The sequence below is a fragment of the Colius striatus genome, chromosome 11 (genome assembly GCF_028858725.1).
Source record: "Colius striatus isolate bColStr4 chromosome 11, bColStr4.1.hap1, whole genome shotgun sequence".
In the NCBI taxonomy this organism is placed as follows: Eukaryota; Metazoa; Chordata; class Aves; order Coliiformes; family Coliidae; genus Colius; species Colius striatus.
In genome coordinates, this window is record NC_084769.1 from 18,959,810 (window position 1) to 18,982,084 (window position 22,275).

General features: G+C 38.7%; 1 protein-coding gene across 2 annotated transcripts in view; it reads left to right on the plus strand.

Moving 5' to 3' along the window:
- Window positions 1-551: 551 nt before the first annotated feature.
- The window catches only part of TANK (TRAF family member associated NFKB activator), a 29,008-nt gene continuing 7,284 nt past the window's right edge, over window positions 552-22,275 (plus strand). Inside the window, exons 1-9 of one of the 2 annotated variants that reach the window (XM_062005014.1) lie at window positions 552-650; window positions 1,242-1,376; window positions 5,105-5,251; window positions 8,317-8,425; window positions 9,242-9,354; window positions 17,580-17,759; window positions 18,998-19,068; window positions 19,797-19,895; window positions 21,158-21,276. In XM_062005014.1, coding sequence (XP_061860998.1) covers window positions 5,153-5,251; window positions 8,317-8,425; window positions 9,242-9,354; window positions 17,580-17,759; window positions 18,998-19,068; window positions 19,797-19,895; window positions 21,158-21,276 — 790 coding nt within the window. In that variant the 5' untranslated portion in view covers window positions 552-650; window positions 1,242-1,376; window positions 5,105-5,152. The remainder of the gene's footprint in view (window positions 651-1,241; window positions 1,377-5,104; window positions 5,252-8,316; window positions 8,426-9,241; window positions 9,355-17,579; window positions 17,760-18,997; window positions 19,069-19,796; window positions 19,896-21,157; window positions 21,277-22,275) is intronic. The other variant, XM_062005015.1, reaches the window with a different exon arrangement.

Here is a 22,275-nt window from a genome sequence, read left to right on the forward strand (position 1 = left end):
ACTTTCAGGGAAAAAAAAGTTGTACTCGTACATGTGACCTAAAAAGAGAAGGGCTTGTAGCAATAGCAAAATGAAAACTGTATTTCTATTGTATTTTTGTCTGTAAGTTTCATTGCTTGCATTAATTAAATACAGGGAGGTAAATATCACCTTAGTAACCTACAAAAGGTAAAGGTCCTTTAGACTGAAAGTACTCAGGGCATGAAAAGTATAATTATGTTACGAATATAACTCCCGTTCTTTACAGATCACGCTGAAAAACTGAAATAGGAAGGGACCTATCGAAGTCAGGAGCAGCACAATCCCTGGTTGAGGGGGTTTCAAGACAGATGGAGGAAAGCCGAAGGTGAGGCCAGCTTGGAGCTGACTTGGCGGCGAGCGGCGGCGGAAAGGCGCCGTACCCCGGCAGCCAGCCCAGCCCCGCCCAGCCCACTCCAGCTCACCCCTGCCTAGCCCTGCCTGTACCGATGCCCGGGCGGACGCTGCCCTGACCCAGCCCGGCCCAACCGGCGGCGCGGGCAGCGCCCCTGCGCCCCGTCACGGGGCGGGGAGAGGCACGACAGGAAGTCAATTCTGGTTCCTGGGTTAATGTGCTCGGGCAGGAGCGGGTGCCCTGTGCCGGGAGCGGCCGCGGGCTCCCCGAGGCGCTCGTAAGTCTGAGTGGCTTTTGAAACCGCTCCGTTCCCTTCGGCGAGGAGCGGCGGGCGCTGTGGCTGGGGTGCGGGCCAGGGCGCCTGGTAGCGGACTCCCCGGCCGCCCTTGGCCTCGGCCCCGCAGCGCTTCCGCCATCCGCTTCCCGGGACGCCGGTGCCGCCTCCAGGGCTGCTTCGCCCGGCTGTGGGAGCAGAGCAAGGGAGCGTAGTTTGCGCGCTGAGACGCTGAGGGTGCCAGCGGAAGGGCCGGGCCGAGGGCCCGCCGCTCGGGAAGGCTGCGGAGGCGGCGGGCCAGCGGGCTCACACGCGGTGGCGACCGCCCGCGGCGGCGAGCTGAGGAGCAGAAGGGCCAGTCCCAGCTCTGCGGCAGTTACCGGCTGCTTCCCTCCGCGCAGAGGGACCGTCTGCGCGCCGAGATGTAACGCTGGGGTGGCGTTAGGGGCTCCTGCTGGGTTCCCGACTTTTCCCGCGGTCGGGCAACGCAGGAATTTTGTCCATTAGACAAAAACCCTCGCAAACAAACAAACAAAAAACGTAAATGGAAAGCACAGTGAGCTCTCAGTCTCTCACAAATGATTACCTCAACAGGTTTCCAGTTCCCAAGATGATGGCAATCTAACTTACAGAATATTTCCATTGAAGAAGCTGTTTTGAAAGCAGAAATATGTAGAGAACTACTTGCTGCTGGATGGGATTCTGTGTTCTCATATGAACCTATGAGAGGTAGGCATGTGTGCTATGAATGAATGTGTATATACACATAAGTAGCTTATACTTTATTTTTTCAGGATTTAAGGTCTTTCTGAGGCACTATGAAAACTGAAAATATGCCTCTAATGAACCGTGGAACTGGGATTTCAGGTTGTACACAGCAGTATGTTACTAATCTTTGTGTTGAGGCTTTTTTGACATTTTACTCATAGAAAATTCATATTACTGCTCCTTTTTTTTCCCCACTTATATCAGCAAAATGTTTCTCATTTGAAGCGTTTTAAGAGCATCTGCAGGTTTCATTTGGTTTGTTTACTTAAAAGTTTATCTCACAACATTTGCCATACCCAGTTGTTTTCCAGGGTTCTTTACTCAGATTAAATTCTGATTCTCATTACCATAGCTTCAACAACACAATGCTCAATGGTACTCAAATTTGCAGGACCCCTTCATCAGACAAAGTCGGAGTTAATCTCTAATTCTGTCTCAGTTAGAATAAATGCAGCATTTTGTATTGTTGCATCTGTTGTGATTGAACATTGTTCTTAATAATTGTGAAATTCTTTAGGATCTAATGAATATCTAGAATGCCAGGAGTTTGGGCTGCATATGATCCAGTTGCTGTATGGATACAGCATAACCAAGCCTGACTAAGATAGTGGGGGTCTTTGTTTTGGGGGTTAGGATTGTTTGAGGTTTTTTTAGGGTTGTTGGAATTTTTTTTTTTCCTTCTAACTGGATGTAGGGAGAAGAGTAAATGACAAGGAACAGTTGGCAAATTCCCTGATAAATATTGATGCCTATGGAGGAGAAGCAGGAAAAGAAGCCAGTTTTTCTAAGTGCGAGGAGTTCTGGATATGAGATAGATAACATAAGAAGCAGTTATTTGTTCCAGCAGCAGGCAATTTGGGGTGTGACTACAGAGCAGTTTAATCCAATCTAAATCTAGACTGCTGCAGTCCTGCCCACGGCTAGTCTCATGTTCCCACTGCCTCCCTGTGTTGATAGTAGTGCTCTAGCAGCCGTGCAGTAAGCTAGCTTTAATTTTGGGGTTGGCTTTTTAGGGGGGTTGTTGTAGATTTTTTGAGGAAGTAGGGAGTTACTTTGGCATACTCAGCTGTGCAGCATAGAAATGCTAGAACCAGTACAAGCAAGTGGCAAAAATACATGACCAGAGATGGGGGAAGGGCAGAGTATCTTTTTCCGTGGCAGTGCAAACTTACATCACTGTTACATAACCATGACTTCATGTTACAATCAAAGCCAATGCTGCCATTGAACACAGGAGTTTTCTCTGCTTTTTGCTGAGGCTTTCTGCTCCTATGCTGGCTTCCTTGTGTTACAGCATTTTAAGTGGTCTGTGGAGCTTATCTGCATTGAAACTAGTACAGCAAAAACACCTTTAGCATTTATTTTTAAGATGGGTTGCTTCACTGGTATGGTTACAGTGAGGCTGCTTGCGCTGGAAGAAATAGAAGGGTGAGGTGGAAGCCAAAATTACTGCCTAGAGTATGGGGGAATATAGAACCAATTCTCCTAGTTACAGTTCCATTTAAAGTGTCAATGCTAGTGACTTATTGTCCCTTTCTTACTGCACAGAGTCTGGATTTAGGGGAGTTACCAGTAAATTAGTTGTCATTCCCCTTATTTTCCCTATAAAGTAGAAAATCAGGTACAGTGCTACACTGTTCTGCCTGTTGGATCAGTTCCTTTTGGTATAAGCCACACAGATAAGTGCAGAACTCTTTGTTAATATTCCCAGTATCAATCAGTAAGCTGGAATTTGGGTATAAATTTTAAATACTATTTTTTAAATTGAGATTTGACTTTGCATGATTGAAACTAATGCCTTCATTTTGTATGAACTGTGAGTCATATGGAGCTGAACCTCATTTCCTCTATGTCTAAAAGACATAGTCTTTTAAATTCTGTTGCAGTCATTTTTTGAAGTTGCCTTTTAGTTGTGCAGGACATTGCCATTTACTGGGCAAATTGTTACAAGTGTCTGGAGAGTTCTGGAATAGTAGAACATCAACATGAGTGCAAACTCTGCAAGTTCTTGAAGAATGTGAGTGCACACTTTAAATCACTTTGAGCCATAATAATACCCTTCAGCAGTTTAGTACCCACCCCAGCAGTCATCTGTAGTATCTGATTTTACATATTGAACTTTATAAAACAATTTTTCATCTGAAACTGAAAAAAAAGCCTACCCATTTATTTCAAGATGTGCCCCCTGGATTAGAATGAATATTCTAATTAGTAGAGGCATACTCCTTGGTGGGGGAAGGGGCTGGCTAAACTAGCCTAACAATCCTTTGAGACACTATGCCTGGCCCTGAGCTTATAAACTACTCATCTGGTGTTTAGGGAAAACAAAAACAAACCAACAACAACCAAACAAAAACATCAACCACCAGCCTTTCATATGAAACCATGTAGGTGTTTTACACAAAACTTAAACTTGTGTTTCAGAAATGTTATGTCAAAGGAGCCCTAAATGACTGCAAGCTGTTAAAGAATTCCCTTTGCCATGGTCAAAGTACAGCCACACTGGAGCTGAGACAGAGTTGCTTTGTCAATACACACATATTAAAATAAAGTTTGCAGGACAATAAGGTTTGTGATACCCATATGTTGCACCTTGTAGGGAAGTAAAACCACTTTTCTGTGTCCAGAATCTATCATATGGAAGATAAGAGCAAGAAAACATGAAGAAAAGCTTCAAGCTGCAATCCTTAGAATTTTGACAAGGGTCCAACTGGAGTTTCCTCATACCCTTTTTGCTTGGCCTATACTGTCTGACTGTACCACTTTCCTTAATAGTATTTATGGTTTATGTGTAATCCCAGAAGACAGTGTAAGATGACAGTGGCTGTGTAACCATGCTTTAAATATCAGGAGTGGAGATGGGAATTACTGACTTTTTTTTTTTCCCCTTAATGCTGATACTTTAGGGTTTTGGAGGTTTTTGAGACCTCACTAACCTGTCCTCAGATTCTGATAAATTTTGATCTTAAAGTTCATGTCTTATATCTATAGAAACAAAGAGCCTGTGTTTACAAAGTTCACTGTTTTTTGAACTTGAAGGCCGCCACATGTAATAGTGTTGTAGTCTTAGGTGGCAAAGTTCATGAGCTGTAGTTTCAGGACTTTTTACTGAAATTGTTCACAAAGCCTAAAAGTTGATAGTACTGTATGAAAAGTCTGAGTCTTGCAAATTCTTAATGATATTACTGATTTTTAGGTAAAAGGTGTTTTAATTCACTTTGTAGTGTTACTTGTGTAGTCATTTTGAAATATGGCATAGCACTGGATATGTCCACGTAACCTTACATTTTGAGCTTTTATTTTTTATTGGTCAATACCAAAAGCTGAGCTTTTTTAATGGTATTTGTTATTTCATAATTGAATATACGTTAAACAGGTAGCTGGTGATCTGCACCAATTTTAAGTCTCAGTCTCAAACACTGTAACTAGATATATATTTACACATTCTGTATGTCCAGAATTTGTTTCAGAGTTGATCTACTTTTATTTGACTTTTATTTAAACCTATCCATGGACATTGAATGTTGAAGTGAGTAGACCTGTAGTTCAAACTATAATTTAAGTTAATGCTCAAATATATTGCTCATGTTACTTGAATTTTGTATTCATACAAATCATGTTATATACGGTTTTAGTTACACACTTGTGTTTCTTAGCAGTTTCTCTTTTTCCATCTGATTACTTTTCAGATCTATTAACTTGACCATCTTTTCAGTGATGAAACAACTTTGGAAATTATGGATAAAAACATTGGAGAGCAGCTTAACAAAGCTTATGAAGCCTACCGACAAGCATGCATGGATAGAGACCACGCTGTAAAAGAACTACAGCAAAAAGTATGTGTTGGGTTCTGAAGTGTATCTTTAAAGCCATCCTGCCCAGGGAGGATCGTGGTACATGTAGATTTCAGTTTCACTTTAGCTGTGTGCACTTGAGTGCATCTGTTAAAGTCGGAAATGACTGTTATGAAACCAGGCCTGTACACTGCAGAGTAATCTGTTAGACTGGGAATGGGGTACGTGGGTTTCAGGTTTTCAAGCTTTTGATTTTTTTGTTTTGTTTTGTAGGTGAGAAAAGTGTTGTCTGTTTTGGAGGATTAATGAAGTCTGTTAATTGAAGCAGCAAAGATGTATATAAAACTTACCTAGCTTTAATGAAGTACTTTTTGACATTTAATTCACTTTAATCTAAAAAGTTAAATTATTGATGTAAATAACTAAAATTATTTTTTGTTAATTACTAATTTACTTGATGTAAAGGTCAAAAACTCTTATATGTTATGGACTGTGCAAGCTGTTAGGACAACAGAGTTTGTGTGTTGAAACATTTACAGCAAACTTACATTAACGTTATTAGAATAATTGATTTTTTAAAAATAATCATCTGTACAGTTATTCTTTAATTATGAAGTAATGAAAATATTCTGGAGGCATTCTGATAGTATCAACCACCTTTGAATTTTTATATATAGTCTGTTGTAGAATGCATTACTTCAGCCAAAATTTTGGTGTCAGCATGCCAGCACATTGTAAACCTTATCAGTTTAGGGTTTTGTTGTGCGTATTCTGCCCAGTAATGGAACCTCTGTTACAGGAACGCTTGAATATTTTTGATGCTATGGGACTTCCTGATGCTTCCATAGAACTGGAAAGCTTGGGACCTTGTTCAGGGGCCAGATGCTCTTTGTCAGGTTATGGAAGGAGCAGTAGAATTGGGAGCAAGGAAAGGTCTACTAGAGAATATTCTGAAATCTGGGTACAATTTTGCCATCCCTTTGCAAAATAAACGAACCAAGGCACTGCAGAATAGGTATTGAGTCAGTCATGTGTGCAATCCTCCACTGTGCAGTGTGTCTCCATTCTTGGTCTGCTGAAAAACTGTAGCCTTTTCTGTACTTTACGAGTAGGACATCAGTCCATTTTGTGCTGAAATTGCAAGTAACTTAACTAAACAGAACACATTTTAGAATGTTTCGGGATCCTTTAAATTCTGTTTCTTATGATGAGCAATTAATTATTTGAAGATAAACCAATGAAGTTAATACTCATGGGTCATCTAACAGTACTTGAAAGAAACTTCTTCACAACAAACAAGACATCAAGTACAAGGTCAGATAGCCCTTCTAAAGACTATGGTAAAAGAACAGAGAAGTGTATGACATCGTCAGTGTTAAGTAAACTAAATGTTTGCAGGAGTTCTCTCTGCATTTTCTCTGGTTCAGAAATTAAAAAAAAAACAAAGCCTTTCATAAAGGATTATTACCAGTTCAAATCTTTGTCCTAATCAAACTGTCAGCAGTTGGATTTCATTAATTCAAAGGATTTTTTTTTTTCCAGGAAGACTTGATAATAGAAATAGTTGGGGTTTTTTGTTTGTTATTTTTCAGGTTTTTTAACTGAACCCCTGGCTTTTGGATGACCTTTATACAGTACTTTAGTAACTTCCTCTGTTCATTGTGTGGCCTTCACACATTGTTGGATTGTCCACCATTCTGTTGTTAACAGTTTACTACTTAAGTTACCGATAGGCCACTTGTTTTGCCAGTCTCTAGAGCTGGGAGCCATGTCAAGCACACAGAAGCCAGAGTCATCTTGGCCAGATGGTGTTTGATACAGATGGATGGTTGGTTGTCATGCAGATCTTCTAGTTGGTAACTTGTTGCTGCCATCTGACTCAAGGAATAATTTGTGCACACTGGCTGTCAAAAGCATCTTCTCTTCTGTCTGTTTTAGCTGTCATGTCTGTGCTCTGTACAGAAGTGTTGACAAGACATTGCTGTTGTACATTTTCAATTTGGTTCTCAGTGATTTTTCTGCTTCATGAGGTCTCTTATAGCTGCTGGAGTGTACTGCTCTTTGATCACTTTTTTTTTTTTGTAATAAACTCTCATAGTATAACTACTACCTGGCCTTTTTAAATAAATTTTGCTTGTAGATTTTATCCTGTTTGCTTTACAGACACATTGGGCAGTAGCAGGGTGTGGAATTTAAAAGTGACTGAGCTTTGAAAATTAGATAGCAATATGAGTAAACTATGAAAACAATGCCTAGTCTTATCCCAGGTTGTGACCTGTTCAGTAGTAGACATATTCTTAATTTCAGAAAAAAATCGGTGCATTGCTGTAAATTTCCTTGCTGAGACTTCACAAGTTTTCTTGCTTGTTCTTAACCCTATTAGAACTGCAACATTAGACATGTGCTAATGAAATAATAGCTTTTTAATATTAGCGTCTCCCTGTCACCTGACCATTTGTTCAATTAACTGTCTAACAATTTTTATACACTTTGGTGAAATATGAGCAGTCTTACTTGGCTCTGTATGGCCTGTTTGTATCCCGAGGTGGAGTATAGCTAAGTGAAGAATCGGGCTGTTTGTTTACTTTCCACCTTGGCTTTGTAGGTTGCAAAAACAAGTCTACTATATTCAAAGGAATGGGCAAGACTCTGTTCATAGGCAATTAAAGTTATTTACAAAATATCTGCTTTATGGAATAAGCAGTGGTGGTGTTTTCCATTTAAAATCTGTCTTTTTGAAATCCTATTTTTATATCATTTATTTTCTGAAATAACGGGGGAGAAAATTGCATCTTTTTGTAGATAAAACAACTGACCATCATTCTGAAGAATACTAAAATTCTAGTTTTTAATCTGATGTATGCTATGGCTATGAAGAATCTTAGCTCATTTACAACTGTAATACCTTTTCTAATTAGTGCACTCTCAAAGGTATGGACCTGCCAAAGGTGACTGTTTTCCTGCAATGTGAAATGATCTTTAATTTTAAATCTGTAGATTTAAAATCTTCAATTATCTTCTAAAATCAGAGCTGCTTTTTATATGCCAAATAGGAGATCCCTAGTCAAAACAGAATAAGATTAATACTAATTAAATTATATTTGCAGACAGAAAGCTACACGCAGCAAATACGTGAACAGCAGGAAAAGATAGAGCTTCAAAACAGCATTATTGCAAAACTGAAATCACAGTTAGCTGCTCTGAATGCTAATAGAGGTATGTACTCCAGTTTGCACATTATTTCTTATACACTGTGTTGCATTGCTGAGTAGTTCTGACTTTGTTGCTTCACTTTTTACAATATACGTCTCAAAGCAGTATCATACGTATCTGTGAACATGAGAGTTAACACAAGTGTGCAGTTTCAGAATCTATTTATAAAATGCAACACTTCTGAGGTCTTTCTTTATCCTCTTCAAGAAATGGTGAGATTTTCTTCAGGGGTAGAACCGGCTTACACTCAAGCCGATAAAAGTTATGAAAATGTGGGTTCAAATCATTCACAAGAATTGTAAACAAAATTGTTGTATATTAATTTTACAATTACCCGTTAATACATTTAGTTCAGATTATTCTAGACGCGAGTGCTATGGTTAGATGAGTCGTGGTGCTAACTTGATTGGAAAACCAAAGCTTTATAAGCAGGTAATTATCTTTCAAATGAAAGAGTCATTGATGGATGATTTTCCACTGTTTGACTGTATTACACAAATAAGAGAAAGAGTCAAAGTAGCCATGTGTTAATCTGCCATGCTCATTAAATATTTATTCACACTAGCCTAACACTCCTCATTTTCATGAATACTAGCAAAGCAGTTGGCTTTTATTTTTAAGAATACATGTGCATTCTTTATTGCTGGTTTAGTTTTGCATTATCTCTAAGCACAGAATTGGGCTTCTCTTGCTTGTTTAATATGGAAGTTTGCTCAAAGAAAATAAGTTAATATAAGCCTAGCTCTTTAATTTTACTTGTACTTAGAAGCTGGCTGGGGAAAAATACAGTGGCAATTAGCTGCTTTTTTTTTCTTTAAGGTAATGCCCATCCCTACATTCTAATGCACGAAGATGTTGAAACTTCCAACTTATCTTTCAGCCAACTCTCTGAAAAACTGAACGTAGCAAAGCAAAGAGAAAAACTGTTGAAGGTATGATTGCCTGCCGTATGTTTAACATAAGATCCCATTTGTGATGTGATTATACTAGGACTAAAGGGATAAGTGAGACTTTTACTGGTGCCTTTGAACTTCACCTCTTCTAATACAACATCCTCACCTGAGGTGCATGAGTGTTGCATCACTGATTTATATACACTCCTTTCTCATTTTAAAAATGTATTATCACAAGATGTCATTTCTTTCCTACTCTTTACATTTATTGGACCACAACACAGCTGAAAGGTGAATTCTTTGATGGAACATCTCTGTCTTGAGTTGGATAAAAATTATGTCTTGTGGTTGCACATGGAGACCTGACCAAATTTAATATTTCATACTCTTGTTTCTGAATGCTTGCTCGAGCAATAGTTTTAAGTAACTTGGTCATATAATGAGTAGGAGGAAGTTCTGTGATATGTTCTTCTCTCAAGGAAGCATTGAGAAATGATGTGATCTATGTGGAAGATTACAGGCAAGCTGGAATTGTTATTTCAGGGACTATTTTCTTAATGGAATGTAAGTTATTGCACTCTTTTTCTGCGTTTTTTTTTGTAGTCAGTTATTGCACTTCTCTCTCAGCAGTAGATCATTCATCTGGATTTCCCATAGTTATATTTCTAATATAGCTCCATGCAGAATCAACTATCAACCATACATTCTGTCTGCATTTAAAGCCAGGCACAGTCCTGTGCAAATAAGGTCTTTTCAGAGGGAGTCAGTAGAGATATAACCCGTGCCAAGTCACGTTGACCCAGCCTACTCTGTGTTCTTGTTACTGGAAGTGTAGTAGCTCTCTTCCTTTTAAATGTTGAGAGCGTTGAGCTTGACTAGACTAAGACTGTTTTTTCCAAAGGCACCTGGATATCTTTGTATCATTTTTTCAATATAAGGAGGACTCTAATGTTTGGTGTTGTACATAGTAAACTTCCAATAATCTGGCAAGAGTTATACAAAGGTGACAACACAGCAGAGGTACACACACTTCTAATTAGCTCTGGCTGTGTCTTGGCCATGTCATTCATGGGCTGGCTGTGAATAGAGATACATAGCGGTCTCGGTACATGTCCTCATTTTATTGAATAAACTCAGGGGAGGAGAACTGTATAACCCCAACTTCCCATTGAAGATGCTGAAAAATTAATTGTATTGTGTTAAGTGCTGTATGGGCTTTTATGGCAGCTGTCAATTTTTTCACTTTTTAAATGCAGAACTTTTGATGTATAATGGATAAAAAGGTAAGCTGCATGGAATGCATGTATGGAACAAGTTGGGGATAATAAGCAGTAGCAAATCACCAAGACATCAAGTAAATCGAACAGTTCCCACTTCTCTTTTTTTCTGAATAAATGAGGTAAAAGGGAAGAAAAATTTATGTGACATGTTGGGTTTGTTTGTTTGGGTTGTTTTTTTTTAAAGGCCAAAAGGAGATGATTCTTTGCAGGGTAGGTAGTCAACCAGTAGAACTGCTTGCTACAAGGAAAAATTGCACAACTTCATGGAAGAGAAATCTATTGGGAGTTAATAAATACATTAAAATTATTACTAAGAAGGTCTGGAGATTTATTAACAGATGTATTATGAATGCCTCCTGTTTTCTTGTATTCTTCCCTAGACATCAAAACTTGATATCTGTTAGATAAAAAAAACATCATCCTGTCACTGACCCCGTATAGTTGTCTTGTATCTAACTCAATAAAGTATTGCTTTTTTCTATTGTGGAAGCTCAAATATTCTATCTGAAAGCCTATGTTTTTCTAATCATACTCTATCCACATTCTGCTCTAAACCAAATGAATTTTGTCTATAGCCATTATCCTCCACTGCATGAACTGAATTCTGTTTCTCCACCAAAAATTTTCAGGCTTACAGAGATACAATACCAGTTAATAAACTGTTATTATGGTCTTTAAGTTCAAATGTTGTTGTTTCTTCCTGTATTTCGTTGAAACTTGAGTCTTTTTGTGGTTGGAGATGCCCGGGTTTATGGATACCTATTGAAACTATCTTTTACTAAGTGAAATTGGACTATATTTTGTTGTCCAGTAAAGTTAATAGAAATCCTGTACTAATTGTAGTGGGTGCATGGTTAGAGCTTAAATATCTGGATTGATAAGAAAGGAGAGGTTAGCTTTTCTGCGGTTTTTAGTAGGTGGCCATACTTGTGGATTTTATCTCCTGTTGTCAAATTCTGTTGCCAGTGTGTCCTACAATATTTTGAGGGTTTTTTTGTTCACATCCAGCTTCCCTGAAAGAGGTCAGTGGACCAGATTGGCTTGGCAGTCAGTACCAAACTATATACAAGATTTTTTTTTTCAGTTCCCTGCTTGAAGAGACCAAAAGGACCTAAAGTGTTGCCTGTTTTTGAGTATGGCCTGGCTAAACTTTTTTAACTAGGACAAATGTGGATCCAGTTACTGTTTCAGAGCCAAAGCTGTCCAGAAAACAGAAAAAACTTGATACGCGAGATTACACAATGTCAAGTAGAACTTCTTTTCCATGCTTCTGCATGTTCTGTACTATTTTGAGTGTTCAGTCAGATATCAGAATCCTCGTAAACTCCATAAAATAGGAAACTAAAGTCAATACTTGTGTTAAGCAAACATGCTTATGTCCATATTTTCCTGGGTGAAGAACCTCAGTGTTAAACACTGTGTGGAGTTAATTGATCAGAATTTCATGTGCCATGAAAAAGAGAAGGAAACTGTGTCAGGAATGAAGAATGCATATGGTATTCAAAACTGTTCATCCTGCAATAAAAGTTGAGGTCTTTTTTTGTGCAGGACATAGCAGAGGAATGGCAGATGTATGGTAGTCATCTTTGTGCTAAAAATCATGGTGCTAAAATGACTTGCGTAACTAAGAGCAGCTACTGCAGCAGTCTTGTAACATTGAGCGTTCCAGTCAATACCAGCTTTCCTAGTGTCACTTTGTTTCCTATCTTTAATGCAAAGAAAGCTGTACTTCATTTACTTTATGCTAGCTGACATTTTTATGGATTTAGCTGTTCTTTGCTGCTGGCATGATGTATGCAGTAGGATTAGTTAGACCCTTCTACCTCATATAACAAATTCTGGTATCAGTAGCCTTTTTCTTATTGCTGCATCTGTATAAGCTATCTCTACCCAATAATAAGAGGAGTTTGTGGTTAAACTGTTAAAAGTTACAGTTAATATTCCCTGAGATCTTAGAGTACTTCAGTTAAATAGTATTTTTACTTGAAACCATCTGACAGTTCATTCATTCTAGGAAGCTGTCGAAACAGGCCATTATAGCTCACTTCAGGGAAAACTAAAAGGACATGCCTTTGCAGCAGCACAGTCTCGGGACCAACTGGCTGTGGTGCAGTGCTGCTGGAAAGGAGCTGGGGCTTTGTTAGACAGCAAGCTGAACATGAGCCAGCAGTATATCCTCGCAGAAAAGGTCAACAGCTTCCTGGACTATATTAACAGGAACACAGCTATCACATCTAGGGCAACAAATATCTCCCTCTGTTCAGCATTCATTGGACTGTGTCTAGAATACTACATCCAGTTTGGGGACCTTCAGTACAGTACATTGATAAACTAGAGTTCAACAGAGGCCCCACTGAGGTAACTGGAGGCTTGAGTTCATACCCCATGAGAAGAAGTGCAGGAAATGGACCTGTTCAGTCTGGAGGAGGGATGGCTTCAGGGGAAGCTAATAGCTTTCCAATGTCTATATTGAGGTTATCAGGCAGATGGACTCAAGCTCTTAACAGTAGTGCATGGCAAGAGGATGAGAGACAATGAGCATCTGAAACATTAGAAGTTCAGACTGGACAGAAGGGAAAACTTTTCAACATGAGGACAGACAAGTATTGGAAAAGGTTGCCTGGAGAGTTTGTGTAGTCTCCATCCTTGGGGAATTCAAGACCAAACTCAGTATAACCTGATCTGATATCATAACTGACCCTGCTTTGATTAGGAGCTAGAGAGCCCTTGAGATCCCTTCCAACTTGAATTATCCTCTGATGCTACAAAGCCTCTACAAAAGAAAAGATCTGTTCGTAATACAGATGTAACTTCTTTGCTGGCTGCTAATACCAGCATGCTTAAAAGATCCAGTGTGTGGCCAAGTACTTAACTGAGCAGATGTGACCTGTGTGACGTATGTGTTTGTCATGGCATTAGCTTTATAAATGTCAGCCAGTTTATAAATGTTACCACATCCTTGTAAACACCCAAACTCAGTCACTATTAGAAACTGAGATCATCCAACTATGAAGGGCCATATTGAAAGATACCAAAAGGTGTCATCCTGGTTTTTCCTGGTGTGATATCCTGGTAGTGCACAAGAGTGATGATTTACATCAGTATGTACTGATGTATCTTCATTGTCACACATGGCATGGCTCTTCTCACATTAGTTCCCAAGTGGCTTTTCTCAATACTTGTTTAAATCTTGTCATCACTTCCCACAGGAGTACGTAGGAGAAATGAAAGAGAACAATAAGCCATTACTGCAATGCTCTCAGTTACCTGGAACCTTTTCAAAGCCCACATGTTATTGGGAGCTGTAGTGGTCCCAAACAGATAAGTTATGTGTGTGCAGACCAATGCTGTATCAGAGGCTCAGTGAAAGTTATTTTGCTGTTCATAAGATGGAGTTATGTCTTGGACATAAGCATTTTCCTAGCAAATCATTTTCAAAGGAAAATGTAGGAGAAGTTGTGTCCCCTTGGCTTTTTAAGTGGTGAATGGAATTTCATCATGGAATAATCAGGCTAGTTATAAGGAATAAATTTTTTTACTATGATGGTGCTGAAACACTGGAATAGGTTGCCCAGAGAGGTGGTAGATGTGCCATCCCTAGAAACATTCAAGGTCAGGTTGGAGAGGGCTGTAAGCAATCTGATCTAGTTGAGGATGCAGGGTGAGGCTGGACTAGATGACTTTTAAAGGTCTCTTCCAACCCAAACTATTCAGTGATTCTAACATTTCAGAACCCTGTGACCAAATAATGGCCCCAAATGGTCTGTAAACCCACACTTTAGAATTTCACTCCCTCCCCATTCCTGGAATGGCAAAAAGCAGTTCCCAGTGCTATAGCTACTGTGACTTTGTAGTCTTTAAAGACCGTGGAAAAGGTATATAGTTAGAGAATTATGTTCAGCATCTGGCCGTGCTATAATTTTCTTCAAAGTATTTTCAGATCTATTAAGAATACTTTTATGCATGTCTCCATTTCTTCTTAACATAATTTTTTTTTCCCACATCACTAGATATGATTGCCTTTTCTCATTCATCAGATAACTCCTTAACTTTGAACTTTCTGTGCCTCATGGCACTGTAATTCCTCCTAGTGCTCTTGTGCCATTTGAGAAGGTGAAGTCTAGCTGCTATAGCATCAGTTATAGAAGATGATGTTTGGGTTCTTTAGCCTAAAATCTTTAGTCACCTTGTTTGATTGGATTTTTCTCCAGAACTATGTAAGACGGTCTTTCTCCTTTTTTTATCTTTTGCTGTTTGGTGGTTGTGGTTTATTTCATCTGCTTTCCTGGATTATTATCTACCATGATGTATACAAATTCCACCCTAGAAGAGTATAAAAAGTGTTTCACAATCTGTTCTAAGACTATACATATATTCCCCATACCACCTGCTAAGTGCAAAGCATGGAAGAATGATTAGGATTAAGAAGTTTTTCTGGGATAGATACTTCCCATTTTTAGACAATGTTTTGAATTCACTGAGCAGAAGAGACTTAATCTGGATCCCTGAGGTACTGCCCGGGTGTGAAGTTGTGTTGAAGCTCTTACTGTGAGTTTACTATTCAAAGTCACAACTGCAACTAACGAAAAATGCCCAACACCTTCAAACCTGGTGTTCTGTGGGATTTTTTCATTCAGCTAGTATAAACTTTTTAAGGCTAAGCTGTTGTGTCAACTGCATATACACACATCCATACTTAACCACCTTTGTACACTGGCTCTGGACCTATCCTATGGCTGTCATTGTTTAGTAGGCTCTGCCCGTCTAATCCCCAAATGCACAACCTCACCCTGTTTAGGTTCCATTTGTAAATATAACAAATATTCTTGAAAAATATTTAATTTGCATCTTTCCTCTTCACCTTGCCCTACATGTCTACAGACTTTGTTGCTGCATTTCACTTGCATTGCTTCTTGTAGCGTTAACTCTTTAGGCTTATTTCTTTTGCAGAGACAGACATGGAGCTTCCAGACACTTTTTATGACATGATACAGTTGAAGATCAGTGTTTCTATAGATTTCATGCACTGACAACTAAAATTTTTCATAGTCACGGTTTTGAACCATAGGCTGTTTCTTGAAAATTATCCAAGGACCATTTTTGTATATATTGTTCATTGTACTTTATATATATTCCTCATTTCACCAAAAAGCCCACATACATAAAAATGCCATGAATTACCAGGTGGATAGCTTAAGTGGCACCAACCACTGCTTTTTCATAGAATTACAGAATGGTAGGGGTTTGGAAGGGACCTTTAGAGATCATCCAGTCCAAACTCCCTGCAGAAGCACAGGTCCACTTAGGTCAGGTTGCACAGGAACACATCCAGGTGGGTCTTGAAGACCTCCAAGGAAGGAGACTCCACACCCTCCCTGGGCAGCCTGTGCCAGGGCTCCGTCACCCTCACAGTAAAATAATTTTTCTTATGTTTAAATGGAACTTTTTGTGTTCCAGCTTCATCCCATTACCCCTTGTCCTGTCACTAGCTACCATAGAAAAAAGGGATGTCCCAACCTTCTGACATCCACCATTTATATAGTTATTAATGACATCCCCCCTCAGTCTCCTCTTTAGACTAAATAGCCCCAGTTTTTATTTCACAAATGTTTGCAGCATTGCAGTTATTTGCAATGTACTCCTGGTTATACATACAAATTGAGGACATAAGGCTGGATAGCCACCCCACAGAAAGAGATCTGGGGATTTGGGTTGTTGCCATCTGGGAGATGGCAAACTGATGGGATCTAACAGTGTGTGCTGGCATTCAAAAGGGCCAAGCTAGGGTGTATCAAGCACAGCTTGGCTAGCCAGTCAGGGGAGGCAGCTGTCCCACTCTGCACTGCAATGGTGTGGCCCCATCTCAAGCAGTGTGCCATTCAGGGCATCTCAGTATAAGAAGGACATCGAACTGTATCTAGAGGAGGGCAACCAAGACTGGAAAAGGCCTTGAGGGCAAGACTTAGGAGGGGCAGCTGATATGAATTTGTTCAGCTCAGAGGAGAGAAGACTGAGAGGTGACCTCATTGCAGTCTGCCGCTTCTAAGGAGGGCAGGAGAGAGGAAGGTGCTGATCTGTTTGTGGTGATCAGCAATAGGACGGGAGGAAATGGAATGAAGCAGTGCTCCTTGACCAAGAGGGTTACTAAGCATTGGAACAGGCTGACCAGGGAGGTGGTGAAGTCCCTATCCCTAGAGATAGTCAAAAGATGCATACATGAGTTTCTGAGCAATATGGTTTAGTTCAGTGATGGGCCCGGCAGTGTGACGTGAGTGGTTGGACTTCATGATCTTAACGGTCTTTTCCAGCCATAATGATTCTGTGATTCTGTGTTGGGAGAAGTTCAGGTTGGACATGAGGAAAATGTTCTTCATTCAGCGTGACCACTTCAGGGTAGTCACTCACTGGAACAGGCTTCCCAGGTCACAGCACCAAGCCTGTCAAGAGTTCAGAGATCATCTGGATGATGCTCTTAAGTCATATGGTTTAGTTTTAGGTAGTCCTGCAAGGAGAAGGTAGTTGAACTCCGTGATATTTATGGATCCTTTCCAATTTGAGACATTCTATGATTCTGTTCTTGGGTCTGTTCAAAAGTTAAGGTAGCTGCAGAATATCACCTTCCTTAAAATTGTTTAAGATTCATTTAAATTAATGAAATATTGTTTAATATATTGTACATATACAGAAAATGTAAATTATAGAGTAAGTGAACCAATAGAGTGTCTTTGTTTTTCATAAGCACTAAGATAACTTTCAGAAATTCAGAATATACAGATGTTTTAAGTAATCATCTATGATGAGTTTTACGTATGTGTAGTGGCAGAAGCTCTCTACTATCAATTTAAAATTAGTAATGTAACAAATAAAACTGATCCTTACTTATGTTGCGAAAGCTTGATTGAGCTTATTCTAGATTGAAGAATATGTTATTCTTCAAGCCTCAATTCTATTAATTGTACTGGTGTTTCTAAAATTATGTTTTAGGAACAGTTAGAAAGTGAGAGCATGAAATTGAAGCAACTGGAGGACAAAAACAATCAAAAGGAAAGGAAGCTTATATCCATTATTTGCAACCAAGAAGATAAAATAAGAACTCTGAAAAGCAAATTGAAAGAATTAAATGAAGCACAAAAGGGTATACAGATGCCAACGTATAAAAGGGAGGTAAGATATAAAGAGTAGACAGTAGAGATAAAAACAAACATTTGTAAATCACTTCTTCTTTCAGATATGTTTGTACTGATTATTCTAAGAAACTGATTTTAAATTTCAGCATTATATCATTATTAGGAAATTGTTACAGTGTATAAAGCACATAGGGAACATGGAACTACTAAACACCTGTTGGTTGGTTTGTGTGTTAATTATTTTATGTTATGTCATTAAAATCTTTGTATTTGTGAAAACTCCAGATTAGCATTTCTGGTTTATAGTTTTCAGTTGGAAATTTTCACCAAGATTGCATTGATTTTTTTTACTTTTTTGCCACCCTAATTTTGTTACAGAATAGCATCCAGAGTGCTAGTCTGTCCTTGTGCGATAGCTAGAGTGCAGTCATAGGTGTGAATCTAACCAACGTAACCATATTTTAGCTAGGTAAGGATAGGAGCACAGCAACTCATAGTTTGTTGCTATTAGACTTCCAAGCATTGCTTAACTGTGGAAAACATTTGTAACCCATGTTGCCAGGTATAAGGCAGCTCAAATATGTCTACAGGAGATGCAGTTGCACTTCAGTGCAAGCTAAGACAAACCTGTAGGGCTTATGGATCTGTGATTATAAGCAATGTACTATTGAAATCAGCTGATTTGGCAGACCTATGATAAAATTCTGTGTCTGATTTGGAGCTCATATGAACTACCCAGGCCATCTTGTAGATCTAGCAGAACGGCATCTTAATTACTGGGTATAACAAAAACTTTCCTTAATGCCTGGCAAATTAAAACTGTGTAATACTGGAGGGAACCACAAGGTGGTAGTCAAAGTTAATAACTTGTTTTAAAACTGCTAGAATTCTTGACATTCACTTGTGATGTGTTCATTGAAAAATTCAATGCATAAATTGATTTTTAAGAGTTAAAATAGCTAGATACCTCACTAACAGGCTTATACACAGTGTATAATCTTACCTTATACATGACTGAAACAGAATTGCAGTCAAGCAATATTCATAGAACCAGTTTCCTTTCAAGGGAGTATGAGCAGAGGAATGCCACACTGAGTTTCTAAGTTAGACTAAAAATAGGCACTTCACACAGTAAAAAACTGCTTTTGTCTTTTTGTGACTGCTTTCAGAGCTTCCAGAAGGACTAGGTGAAGGATCTTGTAACATTTTTATTCATATTAGGGTGAAGAGCAAAATCAATATGCTAACCTGTGATCAATATTTTTTTGTTTCAAGGTGGAGAGAGTTGATCCAGATAAGCCTGAATTATCTCTAAGGATCTCTGGTATTTCACCTATGCCTGAAAGGTAAATACATTTGCAGCATTTTAAAAATTTGCATTTAATTGTCTTTTCTGCCATTAAATAAGACCAGCTATTTCCCTCTTTTCTACACAGTACCTAAAAAAGTGGGGGAGCAGTGGCAGCAGCCATCAAATTGCCAATGTGGGAAGGCAATAAAGCCAGAAACTGTGTAGAATCATAGCTGGGGCTTTGCAAGTATGTAGGGATAAGTTGAGAGGAAATAAAATAGCCACGTGCTTCAGCAGGAGCTTAAACTCTGTGGGAAACAGCAGTGGATGTTAATGCTGGGATTTGCATTAACTCCCTTGTATTAACTCTTCAGAACAAGAATGTACAACCATAATGGACTAACTGATGGCAGCACAGCAGAGGAGCCTGCTGCACTGCCAGGAGGAGGTCTGATAGTCAGCATGAAGACATAATTATTGGCCTGATCCATCCTAAATGAGAGAATTTGAAACCAGGTTTATCTGTAAGCTGAAGCTAAACAGCCCTTGCTATGACCAGGGGACCAGGAGCAGTATATTTCCTAAGCAGATATTCCCTCTTCTGACAGTGTTTTGGGAAGAATATTGACCAAAGACATGGGTTTTGATTTTTCACAGGACAGGCAGTACCACCACTTTTAACAATTTTGCAAAAGTCAAGCAGAGGATTCTCTAAGGTGAGGCTAGGAGATTACTAGGGACAAGTATCACAAATGCTTGCTGTCTTCTTATATTCTTGCCTAGACATCTGCCTTTGGCCACTTTCAGACGTAGGCTAAGTGACCTGTGTGGATCTGACTTGCTACTCCTTTATGAAAATAAGAGAGGGAATAAGACCTTGATGTGAGAATTTTTTTTTGTCTTTACTGGTTTATATCTAAAAATTGAACAACCTTTACCTGTCTTCTGTCTCCCTGCTCTCAAATAGCTCCCTTACTTTACTATTTTCTTGGAAAGAGGTATGTGACTGGTAAGATTTCTGGTAATCTTACGGTGGTAAGATTATAGTACCACAAATGTCTAGCAAATTCAGATTTATTCATATAATCATACTTATTAGTCTTCTTATTTATCAAAACACCTGAAAATGGTCAGAATGTGTTAAAAGTAACAACTTTCTTCTGTATAATTTTTTTTTCAAATGAGATACAAATATACATTTTTGTCTTCAAAAAGAAAAACACAGCAGAGGCAGGAAAGCAGCTCATGACACTTCTGATTACTATAGGAATATGCAATAAAAAGGAAAATAGTTCATTGGATTAAAGAATAATCCCTTTTGAATTCTATTGATACAGAGGTGCTACAGAGAACACAAATGTAGTTTGCCATCAGCTTCACTTTTTCATCCTTGAAGTTCATTTTCTAAAATCCATTGTATTGTGCTTAAAAATACAAGTTACTCAGCAAGTTTTCAAAATTTCCCAATGGAATTTTATGGATATATCAGTAACTGAATAATGTAGTGCCTTTGGGCAAATAAAATTCACACCAGCATCAAGAACTATTTTTACCGTTCTCAGTGCAGATAACTAAATGTCGGATGTCCATATGATACTCTGGAAAAGATATAGTTTTAAAAGTCCCTCAAAATAGAAGGAAGTCATATGATACTGTATAAAACAGAGAGGGAATGAGTTCATGAGCCTCTTTTCAAAATGTCAGGTAGACAGAGAAGGAAGGAGCAGTAACAAATGTCTGTGTGTTCCTTCTGCAAAGTTTGAAGTGCAGAGAAAACAATGCAAAACGATGTTCACATTGCATCTTATTTTCACTAGAAGGAGATGGAAGATAAACTGTTCCACAAAATACCTGAGGGAACTGAAAGCCTGGATTTTTTGGGGGGCATCCTTGAAGGGTCAGGCCCTAAGTTTGAATGTATGTGTGTATGATATGATGAAAGAGATCTTTTGACAACATTTTCTTTTCCCTTTTCTGCTTGCTTTTATGGAGGAGAACAAAAATATGAATACATATGTTGATGAACAAGGTATCCAAGAAAAGTAGTTTGCACTATTGTTTTTTTCTAGTTTGTGGGTGTGACTAGATTATAGGTCACAACAAGCTGAATTGCTTGACTCTAATTTACAATTTTGATCTTCCAGGGAGAATCTGGAAACTATTTTCCAGGATGTGAATGAGGAGTGTCATCGAATATGTATGCTAGCCAGAGAACAAACAGACCAACTGAGTAAATTTAAGATAAAGCCAGAACCTGAAACTGGTAATATCATACTTAAGCTCTTATTGTGATTCAACTGTTTGAAAGCTTTGCTTTATATTTGAAAATACTGTAAATTACACATACATAGAAGTATTTCCACTGTTTGCCATCTGCCTTTTTCAAGTCTGTTCACATGGTGCTCAGTATTTCACCAAGAAAACGCAACGCCAGTTTTGGCATTCTATGACGAATGCTCCAAATCACATGCTATAAAAGACAGTCGTCACATCAATGGCTCTTGTAATTGTTTTGTCCCTTGGAGTGAGAGGCAGGCACTTACTACATGTGCTATCCCATCATACTGTGTGAATGACAGCACTTGCTTGCTTTTAATTTAGCTGTCAGTTCAAAAGATATCTGTTATGAATGTCTCTATCTCCATATCTGTTTGAGGAAAAACTGCCGGACTGAGGAGAGTCAGAGGACTTATTTTCTAGACTTCCTTTGCAGACTTTTGAATACTGTTTTGTTATATGGGACAAGAGCTTATTACAACAATTCCTTAAAACAAAAGAAAGGCTTGATTTTTATTGCAACTGGAAAAGATCCTGAATAAGCAGTTCTGCTAATGCTTATGCTTAATATAATGTAAGCTACCGTAGGTATTCCCTACTAGCTTTTCTTAATAGTAGGATTAGACTTTTAGTGATTTCAAAAAAACACTTGCCAAATGTTCATAGTTGAAATAAAAGATGCTGATTTCAGCACTTCCTTCTAATTTAGGTTATACCATTACTGAAGTTTTGTTACGTGAAGTGCTAACGTGTAGTTTGTGTCCTCAAATTGCCAGGCTTCAAAATGCCTGAGCTGTATTGTTCTGATTGTACACTACTAAACTTTATTATTTCAGGGTGGGAATTTTGGGGGATGAGGGCTAAGCAACTTATTCCAAAATGGATTTTTTTTTTCGTTAAATAAGTGTGTAACTCAACTGTGTGAAAAGCTATACATGATGTACATTTCATCTGCTTGATTTCTGTTACTTCCAGGGCCCACTTT